Source organism: Cheilinus undulatus, unplaced genomic scaffold (genome assembly GCF_018320785.1).
Source record: "Cheilinus undulatus unplaced genomic scaffold, ASM1832078v1 Contig16, whole genome shotgun sequence".
NCBI classification, from domain to species: domain Eukaryota; kingdom Metazoa; phylum Chordata; class Actinopteri; order Labriformes; family Labridae; genus Cheilinus; species Cheilinus undulatus.
In genome coordinates this window covers 78,626-101,635 of record NW_024571683.1, presented here as the reverse complement: position 1 = coordinate 101,635, position 23,010 = coordinate 78,626, and the positions used below count along the sequence as shown (strand labels likewise).

At 32.4% G+C, this 23,010-nt stretch overlaps 1 protein-coding gene across 1 annotated transcript; it reads left to right on the top strand.

Annotated features, from left to right (window-relative positions):
• Positions 1-648: 648 nt before the first annotated feature.
• LOC121506633 (P2Y purinoceptor 3-like) lies at positions 649-2,061 on the top strand. The gene has a single exon (XM_041782452.1). It carries the CDS (start codon positions 649-651, stop codon positions 2,059-2,061), a length of 1,413 nt encoding a protein of 470 aa, XP_041638386.1.
• The last annotated feature ends 20,949 nt before the right edge of the window (positions 2,062-23,010 follow it).

Here is a 23,010-nt window from a genome sequence, read left to right as displayed (position 1 = left end):
CTCTAGTCTCTGGTCACAGTCCCACACTCCTCTAGACTCTGGTCTCAGTCCCACACTCCTCTAGACTCTGGTCTCAGTCCCACACTCCTCTAGTCTCTGTCCTTACTTCATCCGTTCAGACCTTTAGTAGAAGGTCTGCAGGACTAAGCCATCAGTGATCCGGACCCCCTCCTCTCCAGGTAAACCAGTTCACCTGTGGTAAAATAACTTCTTTGTAAAGTGTAGGGATTGTAGGCAATGGATGAAGAATGATGATAATTGCAGCGCCACCTGGAGCAGGCTTACTTTATGACATTATTGTTCATTCTGAACTGCTGTTCTTCACTTCCTTTCTGTGATCTGACTTTGGTGTGTCATCATGATAAGTTCCAACTTTACCTCTCAGTCATTTAGATCCTAAAACTGGTGAAGGGCCAGGTTTGAAAACAGCAGAATTCCCTTTTTATTCTCAAAAGGATTCTCGTTGATGGACTGATTTGTCTCTTTGTCTTCAGGTCCTCACCTCTGGATCTTCTGAAATCCTATGAGAGTCTACAGTTCAGGATCGTACAGGTTCTAGAGAACAAGGATGACTGAGGACAGGCTTGCCAAAATCCCAAAGGCCTACACTGACTTCTCCTTTACGTGAGATCCATCTAACCCCTCACCATGTCATCCAGCGGTGGTGTTTCTCCCAACATCAGCACCGTGGTCCTCAACAGTCTCGGGGATTCCTTCTCGCCTCCTCCGTCCGCCTTCCCTCTGTCTCCATCCTGCAGCATTGATGAGTCCTACAAGTACATCTTCCTCCCCATCTGTTACTCCTTCACCTTCCTCTTCAGTATCTCTCTAAACTCCGTCATCCTGTACCGATCCTTCCGTAGGACCAAGCGCTGGAACGCCTCCCTGATCTACATGGTCAACCTGGCCTCTACAGACTTCATGTACGGCCTCTCGCTGCCGTTCCTTGTGGCCAGCTATGTGATGCGAGATCGTTGGATGTTTGGAGACTTCATGTGCCGCCTGGTCCGCTTCCTCTTCTACTTCAACCTGTACTGCTCCATCTTCTTCCTCACCTGTATCTCTGTGCACCGCTACCTTGGGATCTGCCACCCCATGAGGGTCATCACGCTGGAGACCAAGAAGGCCGTCAAGTGCACGTGTGTGGTGGTCTGGATCGTGGTCTTCGCTCTGACTTGTCCCATCTTCCGTTTTGCTCAGACGGGTCATGTAACGAGATTCGCCAGGCTCGGCAGCAACGGCAGCAGGACAGTCAACCTTAGCCAGGAGGTTTCATCAATGAACTCTACCGATGGGGGCCTTGGCGTGGTCGTAGAGGAGTACCAGAACTGCTGGGACGATGCCATCGACAAGGAGTTCTCTGATTACGTACCCTACGGGATCATCCTCCACCTGCTGGGCTTTTTCCTGCCATTTACCATCATTGCATGGTGTTACTCTCACGTGGTTCTGACCATATTCAGGAGTCTCCACATTCAGCCCTCTGGCCGAGGTTCAGGACTAGGGGGACACGAAAGGGTCTACAGAAGTTCCAGAAGCAGCCCTGGCATCAATGGAAGAAGAGGAAGTAATGGCATGTCCAGGACACGCCCCAGAGATGACGGGATTTCCATCTTTCTGGGTGCCAGCTCCCCGTATGCCAGCCGCCGCCGTAAATCCATCAAGACCATCATCACCATCACGCTCCTCTTCGCCCTCTGCTTCTTCCCCTTCCATGTCACCAGGACCATCTTCCTCTTGCTCAAGGTGACCAAGAGAGTCCCGTGTCACACCATGACTATGGTCTCCATGTGCTACAAGATCACTAGGCCACTGGCGTCCTTCAACGCCTGGCTCAACGCCCTCCTGTACTTCCTGACCAAAGACAAAGGTGGCGCTCACTGCTGCCAGATGGCCAACACCGCCAACCACCAACAAGGAGGCCTGCTGCTGCCCCTGAGGATCATGGGTAAAGGGAATGAAGCCAATGAGGGCGGGATGGATGATGGAGTAGACGAGGAGGAGAATAACGCCTTCAACAACAGTCCACCGCACACCAAAGTACGGTTTTTAGTTGAATGAGGACAGAAAGGGGCGTTTAAGGAGAACTTACTTTCTGTAAATCAAATTCTGTGAAATCAACTCTGTAAGGTGATAGAAACCAAAGACCTGGTCCCAGAGTGCCTCTGTTTCTCATTCATCCATTTAATAATATAAAACAAATCAAATCAACTCTGTAGGTGATAGAAACCAAAGACCTGGTCCCAGAGTGCCTCTGTTTCTCATTCATCCATTTAATAATATAAAACAAATCAAACCAACTCTGTAAGGTGATAGAAACCAAAGACCTGGTCCCAGAGTGCCTCTGTTTCTCATTCATCCATTTAATAATATAAAACAAATCAAATCAACTCTGTAAGGTGATAGAAACCAAAGACCTGGTCCCAGAGTGCCTCTGTTTCTCATTCATCCATTTAATAATATAAAACAAATCAAACCAACTCTGTAAGGTGATAGAGAATTCAGGGAATTTTCATAATTATTTTAGGGAATTTGTTTGGATATTTTGGATATTTGGGAAATTTGAAATATTGTCAGGAAAATCTGGGGGATATTTTTGGGGGGTTCATAGAAATGTAGGGACATCCAGATGAGTCCCTGCTCCTTCACATAGACAGGAGCCAGAGGTGGCTCAGGTTTGTGGGATTTTGCCTGATAATTTCCTCAGGTTTTCAAGGACATTTGAGACATTTATTTGTAAATTTGGGGGAAATTTGAGAGAGGGTGTCCTCTAAGTTTTTTGATATCTTTTGAAATGGAAATTCAGGGAATTTGTTCAGAAGTTAAGAGGATTTTATCATCACTTTCATGGAATTTCTGAGGAATTTCTTTGAAAATTTTAAAGAATTTTGAGGGGAATTTCACATGTATTTCTGGGGGAATTGACACCAAATTTTAAAATGTTTTGATTTAAATTTCAGGGCTGTGGTTTTATATGTTTTGAAGAGATTCATTCGAGTTTTGGAGGGAAATTTGCTCTGGAATTTTTCTGCATTTTCTTGGAAATTTAAGAAAATGTATTTGTTAATTTTTGGGAATTTACACTCTAAATTTTCAAGAGTTTTCATGGAAATTTCAGAGAATGTTTATGTACATTTCAAAGATGTTGATAAGAAATTAAAGGAGGGTTTGCTTTGAGATTTTGAGGAATGAACTTGACAATTTTCAAGAATTTACATGGAATTTCAGAGGGAGGAATTACTGGAATGTTCAGACTTTATGATAAAGTCTGGCTAAAACATTTGGGGAATATCTGAAGAAATGTGGGTGTACTTTAAAGAAATGTGCTTCAGAATGTTCACAGAAACCTGAGGTCGTTTCTTTGAAATGTTGGTGAATTTGTATGGATTTTAAAGGAACATTACCACTAAATTCAGACCTTTAAGTGTAAATGAGGTTGATGCTGATCCTTAACCAGTGCTTTTGGTCTGTCATCAAAAAAGTCCCCCGTCCCTCTCCCACTGACTGAAGATCCCCTACAACTCTCAGTCTTGTCATCCGCTCGAAAAAAACATCCAGGTCTGGGTATTCTGCAGAAACACCAGGTCTGGGTATTCTGCAGAAACACCAGGTCTGGGTATTCTGCAGAAACACCAGGTCTGGGTATTCTGCAGAAACACCGGGTCTGGGTATTCTGCAGAAACACCAGGTCTGGGTATTCTGCAGAAACACCAGGTCTGAATTTTCTGCAGAAACACCAGGTCTGGGTATTCTGCAGAAACACCAGGTCTGAATTTTCTGCAGAAACACCAGGTCTGGGTATTCTGCAGAAACACCAGGTCTGGGTATTCTGCAGAAACACCAGGTCTGGGTATTCTGCAGAAACACCAGGTCTGAATTTTCTGCAGAAACACCAGGTCTGGGTATTCTGCAGAAACACCAGGTCTGGGTATTCTGCAGAAACACCAGGTCTGGGTATTCTGCAGAAACACCAGGTCTGGGTATTCTGCAGAAACACCAGGTCTGAATTTTCTGCAGAAACACCAGGTCTGGGTATTCTGCAGAAACACCAGGTCTGGGTATTCTGCAGAAACACCAGGTCTGGGTATTCTGCAGAAACACCAGGTCTGAATTTTCTGCAGAAACACCAGGTCTGGGTATTCTGCAGAAACACCAGGTCTGGGTATTCTGCAGAAACACCAGGTCTGGGTATTCTGCAGAAACACCGGGTCTGGGTATTCTGCAGAAACACCAGGTCTGGGTATTCTGCAGAAACACCAGGTCTGAATTTTCAAACATATAGTTTGGTATAGCCTCCACGACATCAAAGCCTGGATGACCTCTAACCAACTCAAACCCAACAGCAATAAAACAGAGCTCATGGTGGTGGCCCCCAAAGCGCTGCTGCAGAAGGTTGGAGATCTCATGCTCGATGTGGACGGGACCTCCATCTGTCCGTCCTCCGAGGTCTGAAACCTGGGCGTCATCCTGGACTCCACCCTCTCCTTCCAGTCCCACATAAAGTCTGTCACCAAATCTGCCTTCTATCATCTCAAGAACATCTCCAGACTCTGACCATCACTCCCTGATTCTGTGGCTGAAACACTCATTCATGCTTTCATAACCTCCCGCCTGGACTACTGTAATGGAGTCCTGTCTGGAGTTCCCAGCAAAACCCTGGACAGGCTTCAGTACGTCCAAAACTCTGCAGCTAGAGTTCTCACCCGCACTAGACCCTGGCAACACATCACTCCGACCCTCATCCACCTCCACTGGCTCCCTATCAAGTCCCGTATCAACTACAAAGTCCTCCTCCTCACATACAAATCTCTCCATGCTCTGGCTCCCCAGTACCTTTCTGATCTCCTCCATCCATACACACCATCCCGCAACCTTCGATCTTCAGACACCGGCCTACTTTCCATGCCCAAAACCAAACTCCAAACCTATGGAGACAGAGCCTTCAGTGCTGCAGCCCCCACCCTCTGGAACACTCTTCCTGCAGACATTCGTAGCGCTCCATCTCTGGACATTTTCAAAAAACATCTCAAGCACCACCTGTTGACCACAGCCTACAGTCTTCACTAAACCACCCTTACACTCATCCTACCCCTCACATAGTTTGTCCATGTCTATGAGTTCCTGTAAAGCGTCCTTGGGTTTCTTGAAAGGCGCTATATAAATTCAAGATATTATTATTATTATTATTATAGTATATTATAATAGTATAGTATAGTATGGTACAGTAACATTCAGTTTTATGGTGTAACATACACTTTGGGATAGTTTATTATAATAGTATAGTCAAGTATAATACAGTAACATTCAGTTTTATAGTGTAATATATAGTTTGCTATAGTTTATTATAATAGTATAGTCAAGTATAATACAGTAACATTCAGTTTTATAGTGTAATATATAGTTTGCTATAGTTTATTATAATAGTATAGTCAAGTATAATACAGTAACATTCAGTTTTATAGTGTAATATATAGTTTGCTATAGTTTATTATAATAGTATAGTCAAGTATAATACAGTAACATTCAGTTTTATAGTGTAATATATAGTTTGGTATAGTTTATTATAATAGTATAGTCAAGTATAATACAGTAACATTCAGTTTTATAGTGTAATATATAGTTTGGTATAGTTTATTATAATAGTATAGTCAAGTATAATACAGTAACATTCAGTTTTACAGTGTAATATATAGTTTGGTATAGTTTATTATAATATTATAGTCAAGCATAATACAGTAACATTCAGTTTTATAGTGTAATATATAGTTTGGTATAGTTTATTACAGTATAGTGTAATATAAGTATTTATTAGAATATAATATATAAATATATATTTATTGGTATATATATATATAAATAGTATTTATTAGTATAATACAGTTATATTCAGTTTTATAGTGCAATATGTGGTTTGGTAAAGTATATTTTAATAGTATAGTATAGTTTAGTATAGTAAAATATAATACAGTAATATTCAGTATTATACTGTAATATATACTTTGGAATAGTATATTTGAATAGGATACTTTAGTGTTTAGTTCTTTACTGTTTAGTATATTACAGTTATATTCAGTTTTATGGAGTAATATATAGTTTGGTATATTATATTTTAATAGTATAGTGAAGTATAATACAGTAACATTCAGTTTATGGTGTTATATAAAGTTTTATAGTTTATTATTATAGTATCCTACCGTTTCATACAGTAATATTCAGTTTATACTGTTATATAAAGTTTTATAGTTCATTATTCTAGTATCCTACCGTTTCATACAGTAATATTCAGTTTATACTGTTATATAAAGTTTTATAGTTCATTATTCTAGTATCCTACCGTTTCATACAGTAATATTCAGTTTATACTGTTATATAAAGTTTTATAGTAGTCTGTTTGAATTTCTATTTATTTTTAACAGTATGGAGCTTTAGATTTACTGTAAAGAAGGGAATATATTCAACTAGACTCGGTTTATGGACGACTCCAGGAGTTTAAAGGTGAGTAAAACACACGGTTTATATCTGACAGAGTTTTATTTTTATAACACTGTGAACTTTAATGTGTGTCTATTTCATTATAACATTTTATTACCGTTTATATTTTTTATATTTTATCGATAAAGACAGCTTTACAGTGAATACGGTAGAAGTCCCGCGCAGTAATGGCGTCTGACACAAGTAACAGACGGAGCAGGATTTCTCCGTTCAGCGGCTCTGTTTAGCTCTGTTTGGTGGCTCAGGCGAAGTGACTCTGGATGAATTGTTTTATTTTTCTCCACAAAAGAGTCTGAGGCGATAACTGAGCGAGACACTCCCCCAGCCGGCGGTCACAGCCCCCTCCCCGAAGACCCCAGCCCCGTCTGGTGTTACGCTACAACGAGCGACCGTGTTAACTGGCGCCCGTCTGCCCGAGGCGACTTTTAGCGTACTGACAGTAGCTACTGGAATCTTAAAGGGCTTTAGTGAATGCCGCTTTGTCTCAGTTTTCACTATAAAGTTGACATTGCTAACCAGGCACTATAGACGCCGTCGGTCGAAAGCCACCAATTAACACGGTCACTTACTGGACTAAACACCTGTGTCGCAGTTTCACAAGCGCTGACTCAATCGATGCCAGTCTGGCAGATGTTTTCGATAAAAACACTGATAAAATTCCTCCACTGTGCTCGGTGAGGGATGTGAGAATCTATCGCTGCACACAGAGTCACTCATGCTGCTGTTGTAGTTTAAAACCGAGGAAGTTTACGGACAAAAGTTACTTTATACTATACAAGAGTCATCAGAGCCACGCCTGCCGAACAGCTCCAGATGTAACGGTTTAATCAGTGACCGTGTTAAGCAGTGACATTTAGAAGAAGAGCGTTAGCCTAGCCAAAGCAGACGGCAAACTTATAACAAAAGCCTTTATTTATTTTCACAATGTCAACAACACTCCACAGATTTTATCATCGGAAGATAAACACTGTAAGAAAACATTAGAACACTTAGTCACATCTAACGTTCAAGCGAAAGTCACCAGTTAACACAGTCACGGTTTAAAGCGTAACACCTTCTCCGCTGTCCAAACTCCCCAGCGTGAGTTAAATCAACCATAAATACACGTATGTATCTGATTTAACCGTAAACCAGCGGTACTCAACCACAGAGCCAAACTGTAGAAAAATACCTTTACAAGAGCCACAGTGGTGAAAAGAGGCAAAAACGGGTTAAAGTAGCAATAAAAGTAAGTTAAAGGTGGAAAAATGGTCAAAAAGAAACAAAAATGGGGCGAAAAACTGGGAAAGTAGCCAGAAAGTAGCAGAAATGCGTGAGAAGTTATCAAAAAATGAGTTGCAGGTGGCAAAAGATGGTCCAAAAATGGTAAAAACAAGGCAAAAAATGAGTGATAAGGACTAATATTGGCAAAGAGCAGTCAAGAGTTAAAATGGGGAAAATGGAGTACAATAATAAGAATATATGATAGGGTATTTATTAAAATAATAAGAATATATAGATGGAGTATTTATTAGAATAATAAGAATATATAAATGGAGTATTTATTAGAATAATAAGAATATATAAATGGAGTATTTATTAGAATAATAAGAATATATAAATGGAGTATTTATTAGAATAATAAGAATATATAAATGGAGTATTTATTAGAATAATAAGAATATATAAATGGAGTATTTATTAGAATAATAAGAATATATAAATGGTGTATTTATTAGAATAGTAAGAATATATAAATGGAGTATTTATTAGAATAGTAAGAATATATAAATGGAGTATTTATTAGAATAATAAGAATATACAAATGGAGTATTTATTAGAATAATAAGAATATATAAATGGAGTATTTATTAGAATAATAAGAATATATAAATGGAGTATTTATTAGAATAATAAGAATATATAAATGGAGTATTTATTAGAATGATAAGAATATATAAATGGAGTATTTATTAGAATGATAAGAATATATAAATGGAGTATTTATTAGAATAGTAAGAATATATAAATGGAGTATTTATTAGAATAGTAAGAATATATAAATGGAGTATTTATTAGAATAGTAAGAATATATAAATGGAGTATTTATTAGAATAATAAGAATATATAAATGGAGTATTTATTAGAATAATAAGAATATATAAATGGAGTATTTATTAGAATAATAAGAATATATAAATGGAGTATTTATTAGAATAATAAGAATATATAAATGGAGTATTTATTAGAATAATAAGAATATATAAATGGAGTATTTATTAGAATAATAAGAATATATAAATGGAGTATTTATTAGAATAATAAGAATATATAAATGGAGTATTTATTAGAATAATAAGAATATAATAAATGGAGTATTTATTAGAATAATAAGAATATATAAATGGAGTATTTATTAGAATAATAAGAATATATAAATGGAGTATTTATTAGAATAATAAGAATATATAAATGGAGTATTTATTAGAATAATAAGAATATATAAATGGAGTATTTATTAGAATAATAAGAATATATAAATGGAGTATTTATTAGAATAATAAGAATATATAAATGGAGTATTTATTAGAATAATAAGAATATATAAATGGAGTATTTATTAGAATAATAAGAATATATAAATGGAGTATTTATTAGAATAATAAGAATATATAAATGGAGTATTTATTAGAATGATAAGAATATATAAATGGAGTATTTATTAGAATGATAAGAATATATAAATGGAGTATTTATTAGAATGATAAGAATATATAAATGGAGTATTTATTAGAATAATAAGAATATATAAATGGAGTATTTATTAGAATGATAAGAATATATAAATGGAGTATTTATTAGAATGATAAGAATATATAAATGGAGTATTTATTAGAATAATAAGAATATATAAATGGAGTATTTATTAGAATGATAAGAATATATAAATGGTGTATTTATTAGAATGATAAGAATATATAAATGGAGTATTTATTAGAATGATAAGAATATATAAATGGAGTATTTATTAGAATGATAAGAATATATAAATGGAGTATTTATTAGAATAATAAGAATATATAAATGGAGTATTTATTAGAATAATAAGAATATATAAATGGAGTATTTATTAGAATGATAAGAATATATAAATGGAGTATTTATTAGAATAATAAGAATATATAAATGGAGTATTTATTAGAATAATAAGAATATATAAATGGAGTATTTATTAGAATAATAAAAATATATAAATGGAGTATTTATTAGAATAATAAGAATATATAAATGGAGTATTTATTAGAATGATAAGAATATATAAATGGTGTATTTATTAGAATGATAAGAATATATAAATGGAGTATTTATTAGAATGATAAGAATATATAAATGGAGTATTTATTAGAATGATAAGAATATATAAATGGAGTATTTATTAGAATAATAAGAATATATAAATGGAGTATTTATTAGAATGATAAGAATATATAAATGGAGTATTTATTAGAATGATAAGAATATATAAATGGAGTATTTATTAGAATAATAAGAATATATAAATGGAGTATTTATTAGAATGATAAGAATATATAAATGGTGTATTTATTAGAATGATAAGAATATATAAATGGAGTATTTATTAGAATAATAAGAATATATAAATGGAGTATTTATTAGAATGATAAGAATATATAAATGGTGTATTTATTAGAATGATAAGAATATATAAATGGAGTATTTATTAGAATAATAAGAATATATAAATGGAGTATTTATTAGAATGATAAGAATATATAAATGGAGTATTTATTAGAATAATAAGAATATATAAATGGAGTATTTATTAGAATAATAAGAATATATAAATGGAGTATTTATTAGAATAATAAGAATATATAAATGGAGTATTTATTAGAATAATAAGAATATATAAATGGAGTATTTATTAGAATAATAAGAATATATAAATGGAGTATTTATTAGAATAATAAGAATATATAAATGGAGTATTTATTAGAATAATAAGAATATATAAATGGAGTATTTATTAGAATAGTAAGAATATATAAATGGAGTATTTATTAGAATAATAAGAATATATAAATGGAGTATTTATTAGAATAATAAGAATATATAAATGGAGTATTTATTAGAATAATAAGAATATATAAATGGAGTATTTATTAGAATAATAAGAATATATAAATGGAGTATTTATTAGAATGATAAAAATAAATAAATGGAGTATTTATTAGAATAATAAGAATATATAAATGGAGTATTTATTAGAATAATAAGAATATATAAATGGAGTATTTATTAGAATAATAAGAATATATAAATGGAGTATTTATTAGAATAATAAGAATATATAAATGGAGTATTTATTAGAATAATAAGAATATATAAATGGAGTATTTATTAGAATGATAAGAATATATAAATGGAGTATTTATTAGAATAATAAGAATATATAAATGGAGTATTTATTAGAATAATAAGAATATATAAATGGAGTATTTATTAGAATAGTAAGAATATATAAATGGAGTATTTATTAGAATAATAAAAATATAAATGGAGTATTTATTAGAATAATAAGAATATATAAATGGAGTATTTATTAGAATAATAAGAATATATAAATGGAGTATTTATTAGAATAATAAGAATATATAAATGGAGTATTTATTAGAATAGTAAGAATATATAAATGGAGTATTTATTAGAATAATAAGAATATATAAATGGAGTATTTATTAGAATAATAAGAATATATAAATGGAGTATTTATTAGAATAATAAGAATATATAAATGGAGTATTTATTAGAATAGTAAGAATATATAAATGGAGTATTTATTAGAATAATAAGAATATATAAATGGAGTATTTATTAGAATAATAAGAATATATAAATGGAGTATTTATTAGAATAATAAGAATATATAAATGGAGTATTTATTAGAATAATAAGAATATATAAATGGAGTATTTATTAGAATAACAATATATAAATGGAGTATTTATTAGAATAATAAGAATATATAAATGGAGTATTTATTAGAATAATAAGAATATATAAATGGAGTATTTATTAGAATAATAAGAATATATAAATGGAGTATTTATTAGAATAATAAGAATATATAAATGGAGTATTTATTAGAATAATAAGAATATATAAATGGAGTATTTATTAGAATAATAAGAATATATAAATGGAGTATTTATTAGAATAATAAGAATATATAAATGGAGTATTTATTAGAATAGTAAGAATATATAAATGGAGTATTTATTAGAATGATAAGAATATATAAATGGAGTATTTATTAGAATAATAAGAATATATAAATGGAGTATTTATTAGAATAATAAGAATATATAAATGGAGTATTTATTAGAATAATAAGAATATATAAATGGAGTATTTATTAGAATAATAAGAATATATAAATGGAGTATTTATTAGAATAATAAGAATATATAAATGGAGTATTTATTAGAATAATAAGAATATATAAATGGAGTATTTATTAGAATAATAAGAATATATAAATGGAGTATTTATTAGAATAGTAAGAATATATAAATGGAGTATTTATTAGAATAGTAAGAATATATAAATGGAGTATTTATTAGAATAATAAGAATATATAAATGGAGTATTTATTAGAATAATAAGAATATATAAATGGAGTATTTATTAGAATAATAAGAATATATAAATGGAGTATTTATTAGAATGATAAAAATAAATAAATGGAGTATTTATTAGAATAATAAGAATATATAAATGGAGTATTTATTAGAATGATAAGAATATATAAATGGAGTATTTATTAGAATAATAAGAATATATAAATGGAGTATTTATTAGAATAATAAGAATATATAAATGGAGTATTTATTAGAATAATAAGAATATATAAATGGAGTATTTATTAGAATAATAAGAATATATAAATGGAGTATTTATTAGAATAATAAGAATATATAAATGGTGTATTTATTAGAATAATAAGAATATATAAATGGAGTATTTACTAGAATAATAAGAATATATAAATGGAGTATTTATTAGAATAATAAGAATATATAAATGGACTAATTATTAGAATAATAAGAATATATAAATGGTGTATTTATTAGAATAATAAGAATATATAAATGGAGTATTTATTAGAATAATAAGAATATATAAATGGTGTATTTATTAGAATAATAAGAATATATAAATGGTGTATTTATTAGAATAATAAGAATATATAAATGGAGTATTTATTAGAATAATAAGAATATATAAATGGTGTATTTATTAGAATAATAAGAATATATAAATGGAGTATTTACTAGAATAATAAGAATATATAAATGGAGTATTTATTAGAATAATAAGAATATATAAATGGAGTATTTATTAGAATAATAAGAATATATAAATGGAGTATTTATTAGAATAATAAGAATATATAAATGGAGTATTTATTAGAATAATAAGAATATATAAATGGAGTATTTATTAGAATAATAAGAATATATAGATGGAGTATTTATTAGAATGATAAGAATATATAAATGGTGTATTTATTAGAATAATAAGAATATATAAATGGAGTATTTATTAGAATAATAAGAATATATAAATGGAGTATTTATTAGAATGATAAGAATATATAAATGGAGTATTTATTAGAATGATAAGAATATATAAATGGTGTATTTATTAGAATAATAAGAATATATAAATGGTGTATTTATTAGAATAATAAGAATATATAAATGGAGTATTTATTAGAATGATAAGAATATATAAATGGAGTATTTATTAGAATAATAAGAATATATAAATGGAGTATTTATTAGAATGATAAGAATATATAAATGGTGTATTTATTAGAATAATAAGAATATATAAATGGAGTATTTATTAGAATGATAAGAATATATAAATGGTGTATTTATTAGAATAATAAGAATATATAAATGGTGTATTTATTAGAATAATAAGAATATATAAATGGAGTATTTATTAGAATGATAAGAATATATAAATGGTGTATTTATTAGAATAATAAGAATATATAAATGGAGTATTTATTAGAATAATAAGAATATATAAATGGTGTATTTATTAGAATAATAAGAATATATAAATGGAGTATTTATTAGAATGATAAGAATATATAAATGGTGTATTTATTAGAATAATAAGAATATATAAATGGAGTATTTATTAGAATGATAAGAATATATAAATGGAGTATTTATTAGAATAATAAGAATATATAAATGGAGTATTTATTAGAATAATAAGAATATATAAATGGTGTATTTATTAGAATAATAAGAATATATAAATGGAGTATTTATTAGAATGATAAGAATATATAAATGGTGTATTTATTAGAATAATAAGAATATATAAATGGTGTATTTATTAGAATAATAAGAATATATACTTCACATCACATGATTACAGAACAGCCTGCCATTGGCTGACAGACCCTCACAGAGGGTAAACAGTATGACAGGTAGCATTCCGTATCCCATGTATGTGGTGTTTTCCTGCAGTGAAGAGGAATAGATTCCCAGTTTATAGTGCTAACATTTAGCATGGCTAAACGAAGCTATATAGCTAAACCAAATGTAACGTTATTTATCAGTGCATAACGTTTTTGTTACACTGGTGTCAGAATCAGAACAACCCTATCAGTATAGTTCAGTGAAATAAAGCTCTGTGTGTTTAAATGCTGTCCAGAGCTGATCAGTTACAATACCAGAGCCTGACTGGGATGAAAGGGACTCAGTCAGCTTTAATATGAGTCTGTTAACTCTCTAGACAAATGTTACTCCACCCTGATCAACCCAAGAGCCAAACTGTTGAAAAATACCTCTACAAAAGCCACAGTCTAAGTGCTGAAAAGTGGCAACAATGGCTTGAAGTAGCAACAGAAGTAGGTTAAATGTGGTAAAAATGGTCAAAATGCAGCAAAAATGGGTGAAAATAGGGAGAAAAAGTGGGAAAATGGACAGAAAGTAGCAAAAATGGGTGAAAATAGGGAGAAAAAGTGGGAAAATGGACAGAAAGTAGCAAAAATGGGTGAAAATAGGGAGAAAAATGGGATAAAAGTGGCTAAAAGAAGTGGCAAAATGGCAAAAAAAAAATGGAACAAGTGGTATTTATTGGCAAAGGTAGCTTCAGTGGTCAAGAAGTGGCAATGAAATGGTTAGAAGGGCAAAAATGGGAAAAAAAGTAAGAACAAAAGTGGTATTTAATTGCAAATGTAGCTTTATTGAGTGAAAAGTCGCAAAAGAATGTGATGAATGGGACAATTAAGTTTGAGATTTAAAGCCTTCTGTATGAGTCTGGGAAACAAACTGATGAATGTGATTACTTTTTGAGGTCAAAGTTTCCCTTCTTTACGGTTTTCTGGGGGAATAATAATTCAAGACATAAAAGAGCCACAGGTTGAGTATCAGTGCTTTAGCTCTAAACCACACAGATCTGTTTAGAGGAGAAGCAGAGTAACATCAGACTCTTGTCCTGTTTCAGTACCTGGTGGAAGAAGACCAAGCATAGAGAAGCATGAAGTTCTGCACACCAGGAAGCTCCTGTTTAAGGATTTACTCAGAAAGATGAGCGTTCCTGAGTCTCCATCATAGATGTAGACCAGCATTACTCAAACCTGCTCAACCAAAACATACCTTTGCAATCTAAGTGGTGAAGATGGGTTAAAGTGGCAATGAAAATAAGCTAGAAAAATGGAGTATTTATTAGAATGATAAGAATATAAAATGGAGTATTTCAATATGGTAATGAGGCAAAAATATGGAAAATGGCAAAAATTAGAATAATAAGAATTCATATAAATGGTGTATTTATTAGAATAATAAGAATATATAAATGGAGTATTTAATTCAATGAAAAGTGGAATATATAAAGGTGTATTTATTAGAATAATAAGAATATATAAATGGAAAAGAATTGATAAGAATATATGAAAGCAGGTGAAAATTAGAATAATAAGAATAGTATACAAGTAGCAAAATTGGTCATTAGAATGATAAAAATATATAAATGGTGAAGAGATTAGAATAATAAGAATATATAAATGGTGTATTTATTAGAATAATTACAGATGGTAAAAATGGTAAAAATGGTAGAATTTAAAATATATAAATGTGTAAAAATTAGAATAAGAGAATATATAAATGAGTATTTATTAGAAAAAGTGGCAAACTGATAAAAAATGGTGTATTTATTAGAGATTAAAAGAATATATAAATGGCAGTATTTATTAGAAGAGGCAATATATGGCAATGGAGTGAAAACAATTAGAATAATAAGAATATAAAATGGAGTATTTATTAGAATGATAAGAATATATAAATGGTGCTTAAAAAGAATAATAGATTCAAAATTGCAAAATGAAAGAAAATTATCAAATACATCACATGGAAATTACAAACAGCCTGCCATTGGCTGACAGACTCACAGAGGGTAAACAGTATGACAGGTAGCATTCCGTATCCCATGTATGGTGTTAATTCCTGCAGTGAAGAGGAATGATTCCTTTATAGTGAGATTTAGCATGGGAATAATATTTCTATAAAGATAAACCAAATGAGTTATTTATCAGTGCACAAAAGCTTTTTGTTACAAATTGTCAGAATCAGAACAATCATCAGTATAGTTCAGTGAAATAACATCACAAAGAGACACAAATCATCACAAAGAGCTGACAAATCATCACAAAGAGCCATAAATCATCTCATGAAAGACTCAAATCATCACAAAAGAGCCACAAATCATCACAAAAGACCCACAAATCATCACAAAAGAGACACAAATCATCACAAAAGAGGCACAAATCATCACAAACCCACAAATCATCACAAAGAGCCACACATCATCACAAAGAGCCACAAATCATCACAAAGAGCCACAAATCATCACAAAGAGCCACAAATCATCACAAAGAGCCACAAATCATCACAAAGAGCCACACATCATCACAAAGAGCCACAAATCATCACAAAGAGCCACAAATCATCACAAAGAGCCACAAATCATCACAAAGAGCCACAAATCATCACAAAGAGCCACAAATCATCACAAAGAGCCACAAATCATCACAAAGAGCCACAAATCATCACAAAGAGCCACAAATCATCACAAAGAGCCACACATCATCACCAAAGAGCCACACATCATCACAAAGAGCCACAAATCATCACAAAGAGCCACAAATCATCACAAAGAGCCACACATCATCACAAAGAGCCACAAATCATCACAAAGAGCCACACATCATCACAAAGAGCCAACAATCATCACAAAGAGTCACACATCATCACAAAGAGCCACAAATGATCACAAAGAGCCACAAATCATCACAAAGAGCCACAAATCATCACAAAGAGCCACACATCATCACAAAGAGCCACAAATGATCACAAAGAGCCACAAATCATCACAAAGAGCCACAAATGATCACAAAGAGCCACAAATCATCACAAAGAGCCACAAATCATCACAAAAAAGGCACAAATCATCACCAAAGAGCCACAAATCATCACAAAGAGCCACAAATGATCACAAAGAGCCACAAATCATCACAAAGAGCCACACATCATCACAAAAAAGGCACAAATCATCACCAAAGAGCCACAAATCATCACAAAGAGCCACAAATCATCACAAAGAGCCACACATCATCACAAAGAGCCACAAATCATCACAAAGAGCCACACATCATCACAAAGAGCCACAAATCATCACAAAGAGCCACAAATCATCACAAAGAGCCACACATCATCACAAAGAGCCACAAATCATCACAAAGAGCCACACATCATCACAAAGAGCCACAAATCATCACAAAGAGCCACACATCATCACCAAAGAGCCACAAATCTTCAGCCACAAATCATCACAAAGAGCACAAATCATCACAAAGAGCCACAAATCATCACAAAGAGCCACAAATCATCTCAAAAAGACCCACAAATCTTCAGCCACAAATCATCACAAAGAGCCACAAATCATCACAAAGAGCCACAAATCATCACAAAGAGTCACACATCATCACAAAGAGCCACACATCATCACAAAGAGCCACAAATCATCAGAGCCACAAATCATCACAAAGAGCCACACATCATCACAAAGAGCCACACATCATCACAAAGAGCCACAAATCATCACAAAAGAGCCACAAATCATCACAAAAGAGACACAAATCATCTCAAAAGACCCACAAATCTTCAGCCACAAATCATCACAAAAGAGACACAAATCATCACAAAAGAGACACAAATCATCACAAAAGAGACACAAATCATCACAAAAGAGACACAAATCATCTCAAAAGACCCACAAATCTTCAGCCACAAATCATCACAAAAGAGACACAAATCATCACAAAAGAGACACAAATCATCACAAGAGACACAAATCATCACAAAAGAGCCACAAATCATCACAAAAGAGACACAAATCATCACAAAAGACCCACAAATCATCATAAAAGAGCCACAAATCATCACAAAAGAGACACAAATCATCACAAAAGAGACACAAATCATCACAAAAGAGACACAAATCATCACAAAAGAGACACAAATCATCTCAAAAGAGACACAAATCATCACAAAAGAGACACAAATCATCACAAAAGAGACACAAATCATCTCAAAAGAGCCACAAATCATCACAAAGAGTCACATTATCACAAAGAGCCACAAATCATCACAAAGAGCCACACATCATCACAAAGAGCCACAAATCATCACAAATCATCACAAAGAGCCACAAATCATCACAAAAGAGACACAAATCATCACAAAAGAGACACAAATCATCACAAAAGAGCCACAAATCATCACAAAAGAGCCACAAATCATCACAAAAGAGACACAAATCATCACAAAAGAGACACAAATCATCACAAAAGAGACACAAATCATCACAAAAGAGTAACAAATTATCACAAAAGAGCCACAAATCATCACAAAGGGCCACAAATCATCACAAAAGAGCCACAAATAACAAAAAGCCACAAATTATCACAAAAGAGTAACAAATTATCACAAAAGAGCCACAAATCATCACAAAAGAGCCACAAATCCCAAAAGAGCCAGAAATCATCACAAAAGAGCCACAAATCACAAAAGAGTCACAAATCATCATAAAATAGTCACAAATAATCCCAAAAGAGCCACAAATCATCACAAAAGAGCCACAAATCATCACAAAAGAGCCACAAATCATCACAAAAGAGCCACAAAATAATCACAAAAGAGCCACAAATCATCACAAAAGAGCCACAAATCATCACAAAGAGCCACACATCATCACAAAGAGCCACACATCATCACAAAGAGCCACAAATCATCACAAAGAGCCACACATCATCACAAAGAGCCACAAATCATCACAAAGAGCCACACATCATCACAAAGAGCCACACATCATCACAAAGAGCCACAAATCATCACAAAAGAGCCACACATCATCACAAAAAAGGCACAAATCATCACAAAGAGCCACAAATCATCACAAAGAGCCACAAATCATCACAAAGAGCCACAAATCATCACAAAGAGCCACACATCATCACAAAGAGCCACAAATCATCACAAAGAGCCACAAATCATCACAAAGAGCCACAAATCATCACAAAGAGCCACACATCATCACAAAGAGCCACAAATCATCACAAAGAGCCACAAATCATCACAAAGAGCCACAAATCATCACAAAGAGCCACAAATCATCACAAAGAGCCACAAATCATCACAAATCATCACAAAGAGCCACACATCATCACAAAGAGCCACACATCATCACAAAGAGCCACAAATCATCACAAAGAGCCACACATCATCACAAAGAGCCACAAATCATCACAAAGAGCCACACATCATCACAAAGAGCCACAAATCATCACAAAGAGCCACAAATCATCACAAAAGAGACACAAATCATCTCAAAAGACCCACAAATCATCACAAAAGAGCCACAAATCATCACAAAAGAGACACAAATCATCACAAAAGAGACACAAATCATCACAAAAGAGACACAAATCATCTCAAAAGACCCACAAATCATCACAAAAGAGACACAAATCATCACAAAAGACCCACAAATCATCACAAAAGAGACACAAATCATCTCAAAAGACCCACAAATCTTCAGCCACAAATCATCACAAAAGAGACACAAATCATCACAAAAGAGCCACAAATCATCACAAAAGAGCCACAAATCATCACAAAAGAGACACAAATCATCACAAAAGAGCCACAAATCATCACAAAAGAGCCACAAATCATCACAAAAGAGACACAAATCATCACAAAAGAGACACAAATCATCTCAAAAGACCCACAAATCATCACAAAAGAGACACAAATCATCACAAAAGAGCCACAAATCATCACAAAAGAGACACAAATCATCACAAAAGAGACACAAATCATCACAAAAGAGACACAAATCATCACAAAAGAGCCACAAATCATCACAAAAGAGCCACAAATCATCACAAAAGAGCCATAAAATAATCACAAAAGAGCCACAAATGATCACAAAAGAGCCACAAATCCCAAAAGAGCCACAAATCATCACAAAATAGTCACAAATTATCACAAAAGAGCCACAAATCATCACAAAGGGCCACAAATCATCACAAAAGAGCCACAAATCATCACAAAAGAGCCACAAATCATCACAAAAGAGCCACAAATCATCACAAAAGAGCCACAAATCATCACAAAAGAGCCACAAATCATCACAAAAGAGCCACAAATCATCACAAAAGAGCCACAAATCATCACAAAAGAGACACAAATCATCACAAAAGAGACACAAATCATCACTAAAGAGACACAAATCATCACAAAAGAGACACAAATCATCACTAAAGAGACACAAATCATCACAAGAGACACAAATCATCACAAAAGAGCCACAAATCATCACAAAAGAGACACAAATCATCACAAAAGACCCACAAATCATCATAAAAGAGCCACAAATCATCTCAAAAGACCCACAAATCATCACAAAAGAGACACAAATCATCACAAAAGAGACACAAATCATCACAAAAGAGACACAAATCATCACAAAAGAGACACAAATCATCACAAAAGAGACACAAATCATCACAAAAGACCCACAAATCATCACAAAAGAGACACAAATCATCTCAAAAGACCCACAAATCATCACAAAAGAGACACAAATCATCACATAAGAGACACAAATCATCTCAAAAGACCCACAAATCATCACAAAAGAGACACAAATCATCACAAAAGAGACACAAATCATCACAAAAGAGACACACATCATCACAAAAGAGACACACATCATCTCAAAAGAGCCACAAATCATCACAAAAGAGACAAAAATCATCACAAAAGAGCCACAAATCATCACAAAAGAGACACAAATCATCACAAAAGAGACACAAATCATCACAAAAGACCCACAAATCATCACAAAAGAGACACAAATCATCACAAAAGAGACACAAATCATCACAAAAGAGACACAAATCATCACAAAAGAGACACAAATCATCTCAAAAGAGCCACAAATCATCACAAAAGAGACAAAAATCATCACAAAAGAGACACAAATCATCTCAAAAGACCCACAAATCTTCAGCCACAAATCATCACAAAAGAGACACAAATCATCACAAAAGAGCCACAAATCATCACAAAAGAGCCACAAATCATCACAAAAGAGACAAATCATCACAAAAGAGCCACAAATCATCACAAAAGAGACACAAATCATCTCAAAAGACCCACAAATCATCACAAAAGAGACACAAATCATCACAAAAGAGCCACAAATCATCACAAAAGAGACACAAATCATCTCAAAAGACCCACAAATCATCACAAAAGAGACACAAATCATCACAAAAGAGACACAAATCATCACAAAAGACCCACAAATCATCACAAAAGAGACACAAATCATCACAAAAGAGACACAAATCATCACAAAAGAGACACACATCACTAAACCGGGGACCTTACACTCTGATGTCATCAGGCAAAGTTAAATAAAATCTCATGTGTTCAGAGGTAAGCCTGAATAAATCCATGAACAGATGTATGCATGTGTTATCAGTTTAAAGTCACTGATCAGAGTTCAGGATCCAGGATGATCAGACTCTTCCTCCTCTCTGTTTTAGAGGAAAGAGAGTCAGCTGGTCTGTCTGTGATCGCCCCGTTGGAGCAGAGGGAGAGAGAGAGAGAGGCTGTGGAGGCCAGGAGGAGGAAGAGTGAGTAAGACCCCCGTACTCTGAAAGACCTCTAAACAAGACCAGGACCAACTGAAACCTCGGCAGGCTTCACTTTCTCCAATTATCTACAGAAATCCTGAGATTAATATCAAATATTGACAGAAATCCTGAGATTAATCTCAATTATTGACAGAAATCCTGAGATTAATATCAAATATTGACAGAAATCCTGAGATTAATATCAATTATTGACAGAAATCCTGAGATTAATATCAAATATTGACAGAAATCCTGAGATTAATATCAATTATTGACAGAAATCCTGAGATTAATATCAAATATTGACAGAAATCCTGAGATTAATATCAATTATTGACAGAAATTCTGAGATTAATATCAAATATTGACAGAAATCCTGAGATTAATATCAATTATTGACAGAAATCCTGAGATTAATATCAAATATTGACAGAAATCCTGAGATTAATATCAATTATTGACAGAAATCCTGAGATTAATATCAAATATTGACAGAAATCCTGAGATTAATATCAATTATTGACAGAAATTCTGAGATTAATATCAAATATTGACAGAAATCCTGAGATTAATATCAATTACTGACAGAAATCCTGAGATTCACTTAAAATCATTGACAGACATCCTGAGAATAATCTCAATTATTGACGGAAATTCTGAGATTAATCTCAATTATCGCCAGAAATCCTGAGATTAATCAGAATTATCGACAGAAATCCTCAGATTAATCATGATTATCATCAGAAATCCTGAAATTTAATTAAAATCATTGACTGAAATCCTGAGATAAATCAGGATTATTGACAGAAATCCTCGGATTAATCATGATTATCATCAGAAATCCTGAGATTTATCACAATTATCGACAGAAATCCTGATATTAATCTCAATTATATACAGAATCCTAAGATTAGTCACAATTATCTACAGAAAACCTGAGATTACTTTCAATTTTTGACAGAAATCCTGAGATTAATCATGAATATCAACAGAAATCCTGAGAATCAATTAAAATCATTGACAGAAATCCTGAGATTATTCATGGCTATCAAAAGAAATCCTGAGATTCAATTAAAATCATTGACAGAAATCCTGAGATTATTCTCAATTCTAACAGAAATCCTCAGATTAATCTCAATTAACTGCAGAAATCCTGAGATTTATCACAATTTTCTACAAGAACTCCTGAGATTAACCTCAATTATCTACAGAAATCCTTA

What these genes read in the sequence shown, in the direction of transcription:
- LOC121506633 (XM_041782452.1), top strand. Translation starts at nt 649, where the DNA reads ATGTCATCCAGCGGTGGTGTTTCTCCCAACATCAGCACCGTGGTCCTC.